At 37.8% G+C, this 16,015-nt stretch overlaps 1 protein-coding gene and 1 long non-coding RNA gene across 2 annotated transcripts; one reads left to right on the top strand and one right to left on the bottom strand.

Moving 5' to 3' along the window:
* Positions 1-5,367, top strand: LOC102297204. The gene is made up of 3 exons (XR_316249.3): positions 1-94; positions 1,646-1,730; positions 3,079-5,367. It is a non-coding gene; the product is annotated as an uncharacterized LOC102297204 (long non-coding RNA).
* Positions 2,133-15,643, bottom strand: aqp9b (aquaporin 9b). The gene is made up of 6 exons (XM_005929589.3): positions 15,373-15,643; positions 14,539-14,665; positions 11,325-11,462; positions 10,986-11,104; positions 9,616-9,833; positions 2,133-3,182 (listed from the first exon to the last, which is right to left on the bottom strand). Exons 1-6 carry the CDS (start codon positions 15,472-15,474, stop codon positions 3,020-3,022), a joined length of 867 nt encoding a protein of 288 aa, XP_005929651.1. The 5' UTR covers positions 15,475-15,643; the 3' UTR covers positions 2,133-3,019.
* Between the last annotated feature and the right edge of the window lie 372 nt (positions 15,644-16,015).

The following is a 16,015-nucleotide window of genomic DNA, read 5'->3' as shown; positions in this document are numbered from 1 at the left end:
AGAGCAGAGGTATGATAGGCAGGGGATGTGGTACGATGTGCTGGAAGTGACCTTGGATCCTCAATCGAGACCCTTTCCAGGTACCAGGGTAGAGGTACAGAATATGTACTTTTTATGCAGCTTTTATAGAACTATGTGTTATTGGCTAAAGACATGACATGGATTAGATGTGGACTATTACCGCATTGCTTAAACCTATGTTTAAACAGTTGACGAAGAGCACTCTGTGTACCCAGGGCACACAGTGGATCAATAGTGCACACAAAATTTTCTTAACGTCTCACAGAGTGGGTAAAAAATAAAACCGCAGATAAAACCGTTTTCATTTAGTAATATTGGGTATTAACAAAATAGTATAGCGTCTGAATCATATTTTCTTCAGTTTTAAGCTACTGTTTTTGTTTTCTTCCTTTTAATGCGTACACAGTCTTCACTTCTGATTTCTGTTTATAATCTCTGCGTTATAAAGAAGTGTATTTGTATTTTGTTTGTCTTTTTTATTAAAAACTCTACGTAATATCTCTTTCAAAATAAATTTTAACATTTGCTTGATTCAGTACTTTTATATTAACAATGAATCATATTATTGTGTGTGCAGTGGTATCAGGCTTATATTTTGGTGTCTTTGTATCTGTTGTCTTTCTGTCCGATATTAGTAAAAAAAAAAGTTTTGGGTTTGCTCATTGCTTTGAGGAAAAGTAAGCAAATAAATAAATGTAGTTTTATTTATATGGCACAAATCAGAACAACAGCAGCCTCAATGCATATTATATTGTAAGGTAAGGTGTTTGGTATATTAACCTTACTATTAAACACTCTCTATACCTGTTCTGAACAGCAGCTATATTTAAAGCTGAGGTTTGTTTAATGCATGATGTCACCTGACACACTTTCAGACAGATGACCCTGCTCTTTGCCAAGGATTGTGTACATCCATGCCTTCTTCAGATGTGTGCACACAGTTTTAGCAGGCAAGGACTGCCTTTGTGATGGTACTTTACAAATTTACATACAGATGAGGGAAACATGGTGACAGCATAAAGACTGATGGGGAATCAAAGCTGCCATAAACACTTAATCTAGATCACAGCATGCAGCAGGCTCGGGTAGTGAGAGGCTGCTTTCTGAGGAAAAACCACTGATAAGCAAAACACTTTGCATCCATTCTTCATGAAGCTGTTTAAGCTTCACAACCTGTCTTCACTGATTCGTTTTAAATGCTGCTTATCAGTTTACTACATTGATACAGTGACACGTGTTAAAGAAGAAAATGTGTCACACATTACAAGTACATGTGATTTCAAACAGCTCTAACATAGAAGTATTAGAAAAATAAACAATGAAATATAATCTCACTAATGAACAGTTGCATACATACAGTTAACAGTGCAGCGTTTAATGGACCATGCATGCATCATGCATGGTGCACAGACAAACATCAGAGATTATGTCATCATTATTTCCTGTTTCACAAAACAAACAACTTTTAAGTGCTTTGAGTGCTTTTATATCACTAAACCACTGCGTTGCTGTAAAATGACACTCAGCATAGTAATTATGTGAGAACGGCTATTTTTCTTCAACTGACAGCCAATATCAGCATCCACGCATTAGCAGAGATTATATGCTTCCTGTTTTCTGACAGCAGTGCCTACTCTGAGTGATCCAATCTTCAAGGCTGTGTTTAACGTCATGTTATGCTGAAAAACAGCCTTATGAAGACCAAACAGGTGATGTGATTGGTTTCATTTATTTGTTTGTTTGTCTGGCTTTTTTCTTTACTGCACATATGGCTCAGCCCATCTAAGCAGTGATTCACGTATAGATAAGGCATGTCAAACTCATTATACATGGTGGGCCACATGCAGCCCGCGTTGATCTTATGTAGTGAAAATGAAACCTGTCGCCTTTCTTTGCTTGCTGGGCTGATTCTGGCCCCCGGGCCTTATGTTTGACACTCCTGTTTTAGAGTATATGAAGATGTAAATTAGATTCTTCAAGGCTGCAAGATCGGGCAAAATTGGACATTTCAAATCATGTCTTAAACAAATACGTATCAAGAGTAAATAGTGCAGATAAGATAATCTCAAAATATCACAAACTAATCTGAATCAAGAGGCTCAATGATTGTGTGCTTTGGAGGGAATTTTCAGCCTTTATTACACATTTCCCACATTAGCTGCGAGAAGGTTTTAATGTAAACAGTTACAGTCAGTGTTTGCATACTGCCTGTGATACAGTGACACTACCGCTACAAAGAACATGAAGGAATTCAGTGACATGTGCTACATTCTTTGCAGAGAAGAAAAGTTTATGCGAGCATACATAAATGAAAATATAAACTTATACCAGTATCGTCATTTTAAGGCTCGACTTTCTACATATACACGTTAAAAAAACAAAACGACAACAGCAAGATGCAGCAATCGTACATTTTTACATGCACGCAAAGGATGGTGTGACACAGAGAGAAGACACTCCACGATACCAATTAATGCCACTACCTAAACATATCATAAATTGCTACCTTTCAGCAGTTTTCAAATACATGCTGTATATTTAATGCCCACTTGTTTGACAGAAGCACATAAAAAAACAATATTGTTCAGAAACTTGGCAAATGTTTCTAACAGGAGAAGATGGTCCCAGTTAGGAAATAGGAGATTAAAAATACTGCATAGCTACTGATTAATGCAGAAAAAACACTTTATATAAGGTTTTATTATTATGATACTAAAGAGAATATATTTTTTGTATAGTTGATATATTATTTTAGTCAAATTTGATATATAAAAGAGCCCCTGGAAGATAAACCCTGATACCTGAAGTCGTATAGACTTTTTAAAAAAAGAGACTTTAAAGGCTTCATAAAATATTCATGTGTATATAAATAAATGACTATAAAATGTTCCATTCACGTACATGCTTCATGCAACTATTCACTGTAAATATACTCAGATATTTTTTTATAGTAGAAATAGATTTCAGTTTTCATGCTAACACCTGTTTTTTTTTAGTATTAAGTCATAGTTACGATCTCATATTTGTCCTGGACATTGTTCTCCTCTTGTTTTTCAGGTTCAGGGTGGTGCAGCTCAATGAAGATGAGGTAAACACCTGCTCCCACTGCGCCACCCACCATGGGCCCTACCACAGGAATCCACCACCAGCAGCCTCCAGCTCTGCAGACAGGGGACATACGCAGAGATTATGATGTCACAAAAACACAGCCCCAAACGTATCTGGTCTTATTAAGGATTTAAAATAATTCATCTTTGCGTCAATTTAACCATGGAAAGTGTTTCTCAGTGGCTCTGAAGGTGCTTTGACAAATAAACAAAAACTAGTGACTTGTTTGCTTATTGCACAGTCCTAAAAAACAAACAAACTAGGATCATGAAGTAAAAAGTTTACCATACAGAGAGAGGCTGATGTTAGATTCATGCCGAGGAATCACTAACAAGAGTGAAATTCTAATATTTTTATTTATACTCTAATAAACGGGATAATCATTAAGACAGACAGCTGACGGAAATGTCTTGTTAGGATTTTAAAAAACACTACAAACAATACGAAAATATTACATTTATGTTTTGGTTTCAAAGAGTAGTTTTATGTTGATTTGCTAGAACTGAGCAGGAACCTCCAGTGCTGAAAAATGTAACAAAAACTGTAGTTCCTCCAGTGGCCACTTGAGGCCAGCTCCAAAAGTGAGTTAAAATCATTCTTCTAATGCTCGACATAGCCATCGTCACATCAGGAATAAACAAAGTTATGACCTGATACAAAAAATTGTGTTTTTTACAACTCTGACTTCACTTTGAGTTTCAAAGGTTGGTGCCAGTAGAGTATGAGTTACTTCATGGCTAGGTTTGTAGAGTGTGTTGGACAAACAATATGACTAACATTATTGTTAATTATACCTGTAGACTGCCCAAGAAACCTGAGTGCCAGTTTTGAGTTAAATTCTAGTGGTTTTTGTTTTTCAAATTAATGTTACTTAGCCCTAACTAGCAGATATCTCATTCTGTGAAATGCAACTAGCTAGCATTATCTGATAACTTAGATGTAGCTTCTGGGTCCGAAAACAGGAGCCAGTACCCTAAACTTGCATTCCTTTTAATGGCCATCAGGGGGCGAAAGCTATATTTGCAGAATGACTCACAGTCCAATAGATGTCTCTCTACTGGGACCACAGTAAATACTTTACTGTTGAGTTTATGGTCTTTGGAAGTATTTTCTGGTTATACTGTATAAAGCATTGAGTCCATTTTGTAATGTTTTATAACTTTAAGTTTCAGAAAGGAGGATTATCCAGGAAATATTCATTAGCTGGCAACTTAACAACTTATGAGCCAAAAACAAGTCAACAGCTAATAAGCATATGGCTTCAAAGTCAGACATACCCCTCATTGTCTCATCTCAAAATGGCTCAAAATGGGACTTCATCAGCTCTGTCCATCTTTTACATACAGTCTGTGGCTAAAACCTGAAGAGTCCGTCTCCGTCCTAAGATAATTAAACCTACCTACCACCACCTTCAATGCTCAGTAGGTAACATGTTTTATCCCCATTTTATTGATCTAAGGATTTGCAGGTTTATTGGTGATATTGTGGCCGATTAATCTGTCCACATCACAGTGGGTTCATGGATGATACTGCTATGCTAATATAAGCAATTATGGTGTAACTAGCTGCTAGGATTGCCTTTATTTCAGACATAGATGGTGTTTATTACTTGCCTTTGGCTGATGAGTCTCTTGTGTTTGTCCATCTCGCACTGACACATGCTGACACATGTGAGATGGTTTATGTTGTTGTTGTTTTTAACATTTTGAGTTAAAAAAAACAAACCCAGATGGATCAGATGGGAATGAAGATTATAGTCATAATGCCTCAGATAGGCAGATATGCTAGCTATATTTTTGAATCAAAATTGCAACTTGGATGTTGTTTTAAATGCTATAAAAAATAAAAGACTGCAAACATGGCACAAATGCAGCACAATTAATGTTGTATTATTATTTTTTCTTTTGTATGATCTCTAATTTTATTAATTAATTAGGTAGGTTAATTAGTAGGTTTAAAAGATATATTGTGAACTGCTTCACTAGTCTCTTTGTTTATGTTAGTATCCTCCTACCGGAGACAAGTTATCCCAGATTACATTAAAGACTAAGAAGCTCTGTTTGTTGGACCAGCTGCTTGTGTCCTCATTTTCACTCTGCCCCCCCGCAAAGACTCTTTTACTTAGAAGAGGGAGTTAGAGTCTTGTGGGTTAATGTAGCAATAGGTGAAAGGGCTTCAATTAAAAGAGCAGGCCTGAAAGTAAACAAGGTCCAGCAGACATTCAGGAAGTAGACTTGAGGAGAGAGGCACCCGGATTATAGACTTTAATCTATGGCCACGGCTAAGATGATCAGGCTGGGAGGCAGACACTCAGTGGGTCACATTGACACCATCAAATGCAAATAGTGAGCGAGAAAAGAAACGGAATGTCAGGAAATCCTCAGCCCGACTTCCATTTTTTTCTTTTGTTTTACTACATGTTGTCTTTTGTTGCATTTTTTTCCCAACAATATCTTTTTTTTTTTTTTTACATTTTAATGACTTACAAACAGTCCAGCATTCTAAATACTACATGAACATACACTCCTCTCAGACAGCAAAAAGAAAACAAAAAAGTCATCAGATTTATCACTCCGTTAAAGGCCTAAATTTATCATTATCCCAAATCAAATGTCATTGCCCTCAGTCCTCGTCCTCCTCAGATAATACAAATCCTTCTACAAAATTCACAAATGGTCTCCACACCTTCTCAAAAACATCCAATTTCCTTTTCAGTATACATGTTATCCGCTCCAATGGCAAAGCCACCATCATTTGTTTTATCCACTGTGTGATACTCGGTTCCCTTGTTCTTTTCCATTTTAGTGCGATTAATCTTTTTGCTTGTAACAAACCCATATCAATAAACATTCTGTCACTTTTTGTGTACCTCATGTTTTCTGGGTACAATCCCAGAATAAGGAAGCCAGGATCCAAAACAACCTCTTTGGATAATATTTGTTTCATAGTTTGTGTTACTGCAACCCAAAAAGAGCCTATCTTCCTGCAATCCCAAATACAATGCCAAAAGTTACCTTTATCTTCATTACATTTATTACAAGTGTCTGGAATATTAGAGTTGTACTTATTTCAATTTTTCCGGAGTAACATATATTTGCATTAACCATTTGTATTGCAACAACCTTAGTCTAGAATTAATAGTTTGTTTATGAGCTTTTGCGCAAACCAATGCACATTGTTCCATGGATATGTCCTTCCCAAAGGATTGTCAGATGTTTTGGACCTAATCTTTTGTTGCATATTTAATCAGATTTACCACAGTGATACGAACCTCTTAAGTGCATTTCTACCCAGCGAGAAAAGAAACGGAATGTCAGGAAATCCTCAGCCCGACTTCCATTTTTTCTTTTGTTTTGTTGCATTTTTAATCAGATTTACCACAGTGATACAAACCTCTTAAGTGCATTTCTACCCATTACTATAGAAACATTGCTACACATGAGATATTTATGGCTGTAGTGCAGTAACAGATAACACCAGAACATTTATATTTTTCAGGCTTGTTGAAAAAAAAAAAATCCAAGTCTGCATTTATATGCCCTATATTATTCAGAGAGCACCTGGGTCTTAGTTTGTGCTCAGACACTTTCAGGTCCAGGGGTTAAAGAGATTGGATCAGGGCACAGCCAATGATGATCGGACGCTGAGGGCAAATCCACAAACAAACAGCACAAACGCTTTGTCTTCAGGCAAACTGTACTATTAAACTGTGTTATGTTGCCAACCCAAAATAAACATTTTGAGTTAAAACCCAGCTGGATCAGATGGGAATGAAGATTATAGGCCTAATGCCTCAGAAAACTGCCATCAGTTCTGAGGGGGACTTTTACGAAAGCTTTAGTTTTGATTTGGTACAAAGAATTTGCTTTGGGCAGAGAAACCCAGAGGATACTGTCTTCATAAAAGGGAAACCTGAGGGAGAATGAAGCAACAACTGGAAAAACTAAACATGACCTGCAATATCTGGAAGCTTGAATCCTACAGGAGTTAGTTAAAAAGCCCAACACTGTATATTTGCCAGCAATTGATGAGATCAGCTCCTGAAAATTCTAATACTTCAGCGTTCAACAGCTGATGTGGTTTTCTAATATCACAAAGATTCTGGGGAGAGATCTTCTAAATTAAGAATAAGAATCTGATTCAACACTCGGAGACTGAGATGAGCCATCAGAGGAGTGTTTTCTAACTCTGTTAGGACCAGAAGTCTAAGTGAAGACGATGTAAATGATAGTCTGTTCAGTGATACTACTTCTTGGGGTCTCTGTCCAATATTTTCACTACAGACATTACCGATTTGTGAATAGTTGGTCAGACAGCTGACACAAAGTTCACTGTTATAAAGCATTCAGGTAATTTACATGTAGCCAGACAGTTCTGTTTGCACTCCAGTCAAAGTCCAAAGTGAAAGTGAGACATGGAGACACACTGAACCCACGTATGTTTGCAACATACTGGAAAAATATAAAAGGTACACTTTGATGACACAGCATCATTTTGATGGTGGTTTGGAGTGGTCAGTACTTCTTGATCTTTCTAAGATACATATTTATGTGGTCTGAAGGGTGCTAAATACAAAAAAACTGTCTCAATTTCCCAAATTTCCAGATAATTTTTGGTTCCAAGAAGCAAAACATTTCACAGAAATGTCGCAACACCTGGATTCTGCAGGTTTCTTTAAACTGTTAGGGTTTCTGTCAACTCTAAATTGCCTGTTGTTTTTCTGTGTCTCTATGTCACGAGTGTGTACCCTGTCAAATGCGGGGAGCTCTGTGTGCAACCTTCATGACCTTTTAATTAAATCACTTCTTAGAGGGAGGAGAGAAATTTTACAGAACATTGCACTGTTGTTAAAAATTCTTTGTTCGAACATTTACATATAGAAAGTATTAAAGCACAACTTTTTTCTTTTTTTCTAATTGCACTGATAACACCCCGCCTGAAACCAGTGGGATGCACCTGACAGTTACAGCTGAGTTTAATATCATCTTCCACATAGAAACGTGTCCTGAGCTCTTGACTGAGTCTTCATTGAGTCAGGACTGACTCACATGGGTAAGAGGGAGTGGGAGCAAAGTTGTCATGCTCTGAGAGTTCAGGATACTTAACGGGTTGGCCTAAATACTGCGTGAGACACCTGCTGGTATTTCATGATAAATCCACCAGTTTGTTGCGACTGGGGCACAAACAGTCCTAAACTTTAGTTTTAAAATCAGGGAAGTATGAAGTGAAATGTTGTCTGTGCTAAACACAGAGATCGATGATGTGTGATTTTCTCCATTCCTCAGTTTTTCCATAAACTTACTTAGAGAATGGATGTGTAACCTCCTTACATTTGCAACGTTTTGCTCTTTGATTATTTTTCTTCATTCTTTATTTTATATACAGATCTTTTAGGTTTACTGGAGGATTTGCTTGGGTTATTAGGGTGTTGGATTGTTAGCCGGTGCTTTAGCTTGGCTTGCTTAAAACCGAAGAGAGATCTGTCAATAAAGCCAAAATCAACATATAAATCAACATCATCGTGTCACAGCTTCAAAAATGTTTCCATCCTGCCAATGACGCTATCTTCCCAGAGCATAGCCAACAGTTTGACGATTAGTCGTTTTCGTGGCGATGATTAATTGAACGCTTTTGTAGCAACTTTGAAATAATATTTCTCAACTTGTCAGAATTTCCTTTGGCTCACAGATAGCATAAGGGAATCGGGGTCAAAATGATGTATTTGTTTTTTTATAAGGGGTGTTAAATATATTTTTAAGTTAGTGGAGATTAATCAAAGAACCCCACTTTAACTACTGCATATACCGATGGACAGATGGACTTACATGAATGCACATGTGACAGTTAGTTTTCATCTTTTATAGCAGCTGTTACTAGTGATTTAAAATACCCCAAAAAGTGCCATTAATGTAGTAAGATAAGATAAGATAAGATAAGATAAGATAAGATAAGATAAGATAAGATAAGATAAGATAAGATAAGATAAGATAAGATAAGATAAATAGATGCAGCATAACCTAACACTAATAATACTATGCAAAAAATAGACAAAAAAATATGTAAGTGTATATTATAATATACATAGTGCAGCGGTTGAGTGTTAATAACAGCAGGTATTGAGTACTGCACACTACATGTGTAGACAAAATAACCCTTTTTGTGATCTTCCAAATCTGATTAAAACCTTTTTGTGGAAAAACACAAAACAGGACCAGCTGAAGGTAAAAAGGAATAAAACTGAGGAACATCCAGTTGTTTCATTTCAGTAACAAAGCGCTGAATATTTTATATCTATCTGCATTGGATTGCCCTCTGCTCCTCGCTCTCATTGAAATATTAATTCAGTTGTCACAGGTGCAAATGCTGCTCATCATGTGCAATAAGAACAGAAAATCAATAAATGAAATTCTTCCCAAAGTCTCAATAAAATGCACTTAACAGTCGATAACAACCATCTTTTGTTTAAATATCAGACAGCTAAGTTACCTGAAAACTTCCATGCCCCATCCAGCCAAAGCTGTGAAGAAACGGGGGCCAAGGTCTCGAGCCGGGTTGATTGGATAGCCACAGTTCAGACTCATGGACACTCCAATGCCTGCGATGATCAGGCCAATGCTCAGAGGCTCCATGCCCTTTGGAGCGCCAATATTCTTCCTGTCAGTGATAGCCAGGATGCATATGACCAGTGCAGCGGTTGCAATTACCTTAAACAATAAAAAATAAGGCAGTTAGCACAACTCTGAACATATTTGCTATAGTTGCTGCTGCAGCTGCTGCAGTGTTTGAAGGACTTCACTGTACATTAAATATATTCCATAATGAGATAATAACAGGAATATTATTTGATGATTATTTGATGTTAGTTTATTAAATATCATGGTTATCAACAATATAAGCATATTATGACACACTTATTGTTAAAACATCTCTAAAACAGTGAACATGTCAGTTAATTTGGAAATGTTATTATACTTTTGCATACCCATGTTACAGTAGTGTTTGTGCTGTTGGCAAACTGACATACTGTATCTCATTTAGAAAATAATAAGTAGGGTTGGTGGGTCTTTTTTTTACTCCAGATTATCTTTAACCATGTCATGTCTTTTTTGGACGCACTGCAATGATGAAGTTCTCCTCTACTACATAAGTGCCATTGTTAGTTGGTTGCCAGGCAACATGATGGCATCATGATATATGATAGTATTCAAATTTTAAACTAAATGAACATAACTGCTGTGAAATTTTGTATACAGTGTTACAGGCCTGGATAATTTTCTTGGGGTTGCTTGGCAACATGATGGTGATGATGATGTCATGTCTGATATAGATAAGAACCTTCAGCGGCCTGAAATGTACCTTTGTATCCCTGATCATGGAGGAGGAGTTTGCGGACAAAAAGGTTTGGTGTATTATAATAAAATGTCTTATATATAATTTTTTCTTTTTTGGATTATTAATTTTATATAAAAGAAATTAATATTTTGTAAGGTTATATAATTCACATTGATTCAATAACATGTTTTGTTTTGTCTTTTTAGGCTTATCAGGCCGTTTATATAGCTTGTAAAGGTCTATCAAATGTTATGCTTTTACTAAAAGGGTAAGTCTGGCCAAGCTCTTTTACCTCAATTATATATCTAAAGCTCAATGTATTACGGTAGGTTTCATAAACACACATGATTTGAAAATATATTTGCTTTCTGCTCTTACTTGTGTATGCATGTAGTCCCAAACTCAGGGCACTTCTACTTCTACATCCACAATATACTGTGATCAACTGACAAAAGTATGTAAAGGAGTGTAAAAGTCATTAAGATCTAAATTACAAAATATAAGTGACAGGTCTAAAGGCCCACCTGATCACCAAGCCCGTTTAGGACAGACAGATGTTTTGAAGGATAGCTTGCAAATATGGTGGCTGTGGCATTTTCACCTGTAACAATAAATTCTCCTTTGGTAAAGTCCATCAAAGCATCTGCAAAAGAAATGTTTATAAAATTACTGCCATGAAGCTCATCTAATATTTAAAAAAGAATTCAGACATTAAAACAGTATCAACTATAATAATGAGAAGCATCATTGTTTCGACTCTTTAACATGTACATCTGGTTTGTGATTATTGTTATTGTTGGATGGTTATTCCGGGTTTCCTCAGAAAAATCCTGCTTTTTGGTACTGGCGAAATTTACACCCACCATAATACAATCCATAGACGGCACATGATCCAACAAAAGCCCCCAGGAATTGTGCTGCCACGTATATGGGGAACTTCTTTAGAGGCAGCTTCCCCAGGATCAGCATGGCCAGAGAGACTGCTGGGTTCACATGGGCTCCTGGAACAATGCAACAATGCATTAGGAACATAGCATTGCAGCATGTACAAGTCAAAGATGAGAAACAATAGTAATCAACAATGATTTTATGACACAAAAAAGCTTTGGCAAAAATTAAGACCTGTTTTCTATGATGAATGATGGTCACACAGTTCTCAAAGCCCTATAACCTCAAACACTCAGTTTATCACTCTGAATACTTTGCATTGAGCATGAGACTCTTATATTACACCTAGGCTCACTGTAAGGCTGGTTTTTAAAAAAATAATCAAAGAAGATCCAGCATGGCTACAGACGTCATTAACTTCTTTATTCCATAGTCTTCTTCCTTGTTAAGCTACATCAGGCCTTTCTCCCCTCCCCCACATCATGAAATATTCCCCTAGACCTGCAAACAAACTTAGATTTGTGAAATTGACGGAGTTACCCTTTAAACGATAATTATCAAATGTTGATTGACAAATTAATTGACTAACCATTTAAGCTCTAAATCAGATGTCAAACATCTGAGACCAAAGAGGAGGACTTGGCCAGGCATTTAAAAGTCTCTTATGTCTTACCAGATGAGGTGAAACCAGTGTGCAGTAGATTAAAACACTTAGTGACGTCCTGTCTGATCATTTCATGCTTGTGATCAAACCCTCTGCTAACAATCTTCAGGATACTTTCAAACAAAGGGCACCGGGTTTGTGTGCCTTCAGAGTCAATACTTTTTCTTCTGCATTGTCCTGAAGAGGCGTGTTTGAACACATTCCACCCAATTGTTATTGGGCTGTGATGGCAGTGTGGGGTCATTTATTTAACACTCTGGGTTCTTGGCTTTGACCTAGATGTGGTAACACCACTGGGGGTATCGGCCATGCGCCCATTGTTAATCTCCCCATCCTGTTCACAAACACAGACCACGACAACCAGCCAGACCTGCCTGTCTGAATTGCATCTGACATAATCTGCCTGAATCTGCTTAAGGCACACGTAGGCTGCGGGTCATTAGAGTGACCATGATGTGTCACACTTACCGTACACTGTCATCTAAAATCTCAGACTACAAAGTGAAAACAATTGTGTTTTCTTCTCCTATGGAGCCTCCCTGCCAGGGGAGCCTAGAAAGCCAGGCTTGCCACACCTGACTCCCCTCCTCTCCAGAGACCCATGCCCCAGTAAAGCTCATTAGTCCAATACCTATGATCATCTTCAGAGATGTCGTTGGACAGAAGATTCCCACTGAGCCGTGGACCCCAGGGCTGAATGGCTCAGTCATGCAGCAAAAGCTCTTCATATGTTAACCTTGCTGTCCTCAAGTTTTTCAGCGACTCTTCTGAAGCTTTAAACTATTCTTATTAATCATGCCGCGCAAGTAAAACTGAACCATGAGTCTCAGTGCTCACAGCAATCATCCCTAACAGCAAAAAAAAAAAAAAGGAGTGGAAATAGGTGGAAAAAAGTAAAGAAAAGGCAGGAAAAATTCAACCACATTATGGGTGTTGAGCTTGCGTAGTGAACCAAATACTAAGACCTTTAATGAAGCACAGCCTACATGACATTAATATTTAGAGCAGTGATGTCAAATTCTTTTAATGTCGCAGGCCACATACAACATACATGGGATCTTAAGTGGGCCATATTGGACCAGTAAAACTATGCGATAAGTGTGTGAAATTACAGACAAACTTCTGGTTGTTCATTACTCAGACTGTCCTGTAATTATGAAATATAAAGTTTTTAATTCACTGAAAATTTCAATGTTTTGTTTGCTTTTGTAACTGTGAAGTCACTGTAAAGTAAAACCAAGCAAACAAAAAATCAGTTTTTATGGCAGATGGTGAAAAAACATGTACTTTTTAATCATTTGATTGTTTAACCATAAATTGCTTTGGTTTGGGCCAGATTGGAGTCTTTGCTGGGCCAATTCTGGCCCACAGGCCATATGTTTGGCTTCCTTGATTTAGCGTAAATTGGATATTTCAGTCTTTGATTCTTAAAAAATAATAATAATTTTAAAAAAATGAATTCACTTATTATACTATGTTTGTTTGTTTTTTGTTTTTAAAAACCCAAATTTTATTTATGAAACTCTGTCTTCTCCAAAGCCAAAAACAAACTCTGAAGCCTGCAAAGAATTGCACACGTAACCCTCATGAAACAGCAAATATTCACTTTTAAACAAAGGTGCTGGTAAGCTCATGTTACCACTGAACTTGCCGCTTCCCCTTATTTCAGATACATTAAACTTTTCTTTTCAGCGGTGACTAAGCCTTCAGATGCCACAGCATTTATATAATCTCTTATTTCAGCCTTGAAGCTTTTTCCCCTTCAAATACTGATGAAATGTCCATACATCTCATGGAGTCTGCACAATGCAACCCTTGACACACTGGATACTGTAATCACTGATTAATGGACGCTCACTTTGGCTCAGACAGCCTGTGAGAAGCACCGTGACATTTAACAACTATCCCCTTCTATCCCTGTCATTGCTGGCAAAGCCGAGCAGGGTCTGCTTAATCCTCAAGGAATGCACCCGATAAAGTCCCATTGGTGCAAAATTTCCAGACTTAGACCATTCAGACTACTATTAAACAGAAATGTAGCCCATTAGAGAGGATAATTAAATAATGGCAGTAATTTAGTGTCACAAGGATCATAAAAATATAAACTTTACATTAAGACCTGTGTGTTATCATTTAAACACAGAGAAAAGTCATCTGGAGCAGAGTGACCTTCATTACCAGCTTAGTTTTGTTTTCCAGGGTGAATTATTAAGTAACTATAAGTATTTATATAAGAAAACAACTGAATTAGTGAGGGAAAACAATGTGACAACAAATTGAAACTAGCATTTTTACCATGTGCCTGCAGGTAGACCCTAAACACATAGTTATTACACAATTATGTGTCTGTATTGTGGGAATGTGTCCTTTCCTTTGTTACTTTTGTTACTTTTAAACTCAGTATTTTGGCTGTTTTTAACATTTGAGCGACCAAAACAATCGATTCATCTGCTAACAATGTGATATTCAAATTGTTAGTTGTTTAAAAAAAGGGGCGACATAATTAACGCGAGGGGAACTTTTACCTGACACTCCCCCTGCAATATAGACGGCCATCATGACTCCAAGAGTGAAACCAATGTGGACGCTCAATATGTCACCGAGACCTGCTCTGCTCAGGACCATCTGGGCCACCGAACCGCATCCAAAGAGCTGGAACACAAACAAGAACAGAAACGTAAACAGCAGAAGCAGAGAGGCTCACTGTGTTTAATTTAATTGGTCCAATTATACCCACCATTAACACTAGCCCCCTTTGACCACCATCTGCAGCAATTAGTACAATTTGTAGCTGGAAACAGTAATGAGTCCCCCACTTAATTAGGTAAAGGGTGTGGGTGATTTAAAGGCAAATAAAAAAGGAAGCTGTTGATGGTGTGTCACAGGCTTTGGAGGTCGGGGTGGACAGGTGGATAGAGGAACATAACTGTAAAGCAGGCCACTGCTTGAATGAATGAAAACACCAGGGTGGGAAATAAACGCACCTCCTATTCCTGCTATAATTTAAGTCCATGTTCAGCCCCCACCCCCCCACATGTGACATAAGAATTATGATGAAATAACATATTTGCAAATTTTCAAAATTTGTAGAGAGGGATGCCTTTGCTTGCCTGAAGAGAAACATTCCCTAAATCAGAAACATTTTGTTGTGATTTTTACAGGCTGTCAGCAGCAAATCAAAGCTGAGCACATGAAAGACAAAGATATTTTCAAGATATATAGTCTGTTAATAGACTCATGACAGACAGCAGTTACAGTCCCTGGAGACCCAGTTTGACACCTTATTATCATAGGCTGCTGGCTCGCAGCTTTAAAGCGTCTATTTAAGCTGGATGACAGGTGCAGAGGGAGGTACTCACTATCAGGAAAAATATCCCCAGAAACTCCGCCAGGAACTCCTTAAAGATGTCTCGCCTCAGGCCAAGTTTCTCCTTCATCTTCCTCCTGTATTCGTTTTCCATTTTTCCCTGCGGCTTCCTTCTTGATGTCTTCCTTGTGACACAACAAACAGCTAACAGCTCTGATGGAGTCTCCGTGAAACACTGGCGGTGTAGGTTGTCGCCTCCCACTCGGTGCGCTCGGACCGCGCAGGCTGACAGCGATGTTAAGCTTTCTCGATCCGTTTCCCTTGGTGACCACAAGAGGTCTACTTCTACTTCAACAGGGGTTTTTTTTCAACCGCCTTCAACGAAATTTCAAAACCCAACTGAAAGTGGAAAAAAAAAAAAATGAAATGCTTCCTGTGCACAACACCAAGAGCACCAGCGCACATTTTTTAACACAGCTAAGCCAATGTGACATCACCTGCCTACCACCTGAACGGTTACTAAATTGTAATGGGCTAGTTTTACAGCACAAAATATGCTGGGGTTATTTATTGTGCAAGTCACCACGACGGCCGAAATCTGTCGATCCTGCAGGTGTAAGTCACACGAGAATGTGGATTGTAAAACAAATTTAGCCACGGCGAGAGGAGGTCAGCACAACGATGCACGGGCGTGC

The sequence above is a fragment of the Haplochromis burtoni genome, unplaced genomic scaffold, assembly GCF_018398535.1.
Source record: "Haplochromis burtoni strain Fernald_Lab_line unplaced genomic scaffold, NCSU_Asbu1 Contig_50, whole genome shotgun sequence".
NCBI classification, from domain to species: Eukaryota; Metazoa; Chordata; class Actinopteri; order Cichliformes; family Cichlidae; genus Haplochromis; species Haplochromis burtoni.
The sequence above is the reverse complement of the archived record's forward strand: the minus strand, read 5'-3'. Positions and strand labels throughout refer to the sequence as shown.

Excerpts from the sequence above, each read along its gene's own strand:
- aqp9b (XM_005929589.3), bottom strand. The coding sequence starts at position 15,474 with ATGGAAAACGAATACAGGAGGAAGATGAAGGAGAAACTTGGCCTGAGG. Across the intron at positions 11,463-14,538 it reads TATTGCAGGGGGAGTGTCAG|GAGCCCATGTGAACCCAGCA; the intron begins GTAAAAGTTCCC and ends GCATTGTTCCAG. Across the intron at positions 3,183-9,615 it reads TGGGGCATGGAAGTTTTCAG|AGCTGGAGGCTGCTGGTGGT; the intron begins GTAACTTAGCTG and ends CCCTGTCTGCAG.